This window comes from Contarinia nasturtii, unplaced genomic scaffold (genome assembly GCF_009176525.2).
Source record: "Contarinia nasturtii isolate CC-2019 unplaced genomic scaffold, AAFC_CNas_1.1 Cnas_scaffold_2931, whole genome shotgun sequence".
NCBI classification, from domain to species: Eukaryota; Metazoa; Arthropoda; class Insecta; order Diptera; family Cecidomyiidae; genus Contarinia; species Contarinia nasturtii.
This window is the reverse complement of record NW_022200248.1, coordinates 1-1,063: the sequence shown is the minus strand read 5'-3', so window position 1 is coordinate 1,063 and position 1,063 is coordinate 1. Positions and strand designations below refer to the sequence as shown.

At 46.6% G+C, this 1,063-nt stretch overlaps 1 protein-coding gene across 1 annotated transcript; it reads right to left on the bottom strand.

The window, feature by feature from the left end:
- Nucleotides 1–6: 6 nt before the first annotated feature.
- Nucleotides 7–1,057, bottom strand: LOC116349528 (actin-like). Its single transcript, XM_031781007.1, has one exon. The coding sequence runs from the start codon at nucleotides 1,004–1,006 to the stop codon at nucleotides 8–10; it is 999 nt and encodes a 332-aa protein (XP_031636867.1). The 5' UTR covers nucleotides 1,007–1,057; the 3' UTR covers nucleotide 7.
- Nucleotides 1,058–1,063: the final 6 nt, after the last annotated feature.

Here is a 1,063-nt window from a genome sequence, read left to right as displayed (position 1 = left end):
AATGAGCTTAGAAACATTTGCGGTGAACGATTCCTGGACCGCTTTCGTCGTATTCTTCCTTTGAGATCCACATTTGTTGGAAAGTGGACAATGAAGCCAAGATTGAACCACCGATCCATACGGAGTATTTACGTTCTGGTGGAGCGATGATCTTGATTTTGATGGTTGATGGTGCCAATGAGGTGATTTCCTTTTGCATACGATCGGCAATACCTGGGTACATGGTGGTACCACCTGACATGACGATGTTAGCGTACAAGTCCTTACGGATATCAACATCGCACTTCATGATTGAGTTGTAGACAGTTTCGTGAATACCGCATGATTCCATACCCAAGAATGATGGTTGGAACAATGATTCTGGGCAACGGAAACGTTCATTACCGATGGTGATGACTTGTCCATCAGGCAATTCGTATGATTTTTCGAGTGAGGTTGAAGCGGCAGCGGTGGCCATTTCTTGTTCGAAGTCGAGTGCAACATATGACAATTTTTCCTTGATGTCACGAACAATTTCACGTTCGGCGGTGGTTGTGAATGAGTAACCACGTTCGGTGAGGATTTTCATGAGGTAATCAGTCAAGTCACGACCGGCCAAATCCAAACGGAGGATGGCATGTGGCAAGGCATAACCTTCGTAGATTGGGACGGTGTGTGAGACACCATCACCAGAGTCCAAAACGATACCGGTGGTACGACCCGAAGCGTACAATGAGAGGACAGCTTGGATGGCAACGTACATGGCTGGAGCGTTGAAGGTTTCAAACATGATTTGGGTCATCTTTTCACGATTGGCTTTTGGATTCAATGGGGCTTCGGTCAAGAGAACTGGATGTTCTTCTGGGGCGACACGCAATTCATTGTAGAAGGTGTGATGCCAGATCTTTTCCATATCATCCCAGTTGGTGATGATACCGTGCTCAATTGGGTATTTCAAAGTCAAGATACCTCTCTTGCTTTGAGCTTCATCACCGACGTATGAGTCTTTTTGTCCCATACCGACCATGACACCTTGATGTCTTGGGCGACCGACAATTGATGGGAAGACGGCACGTGGAGCATC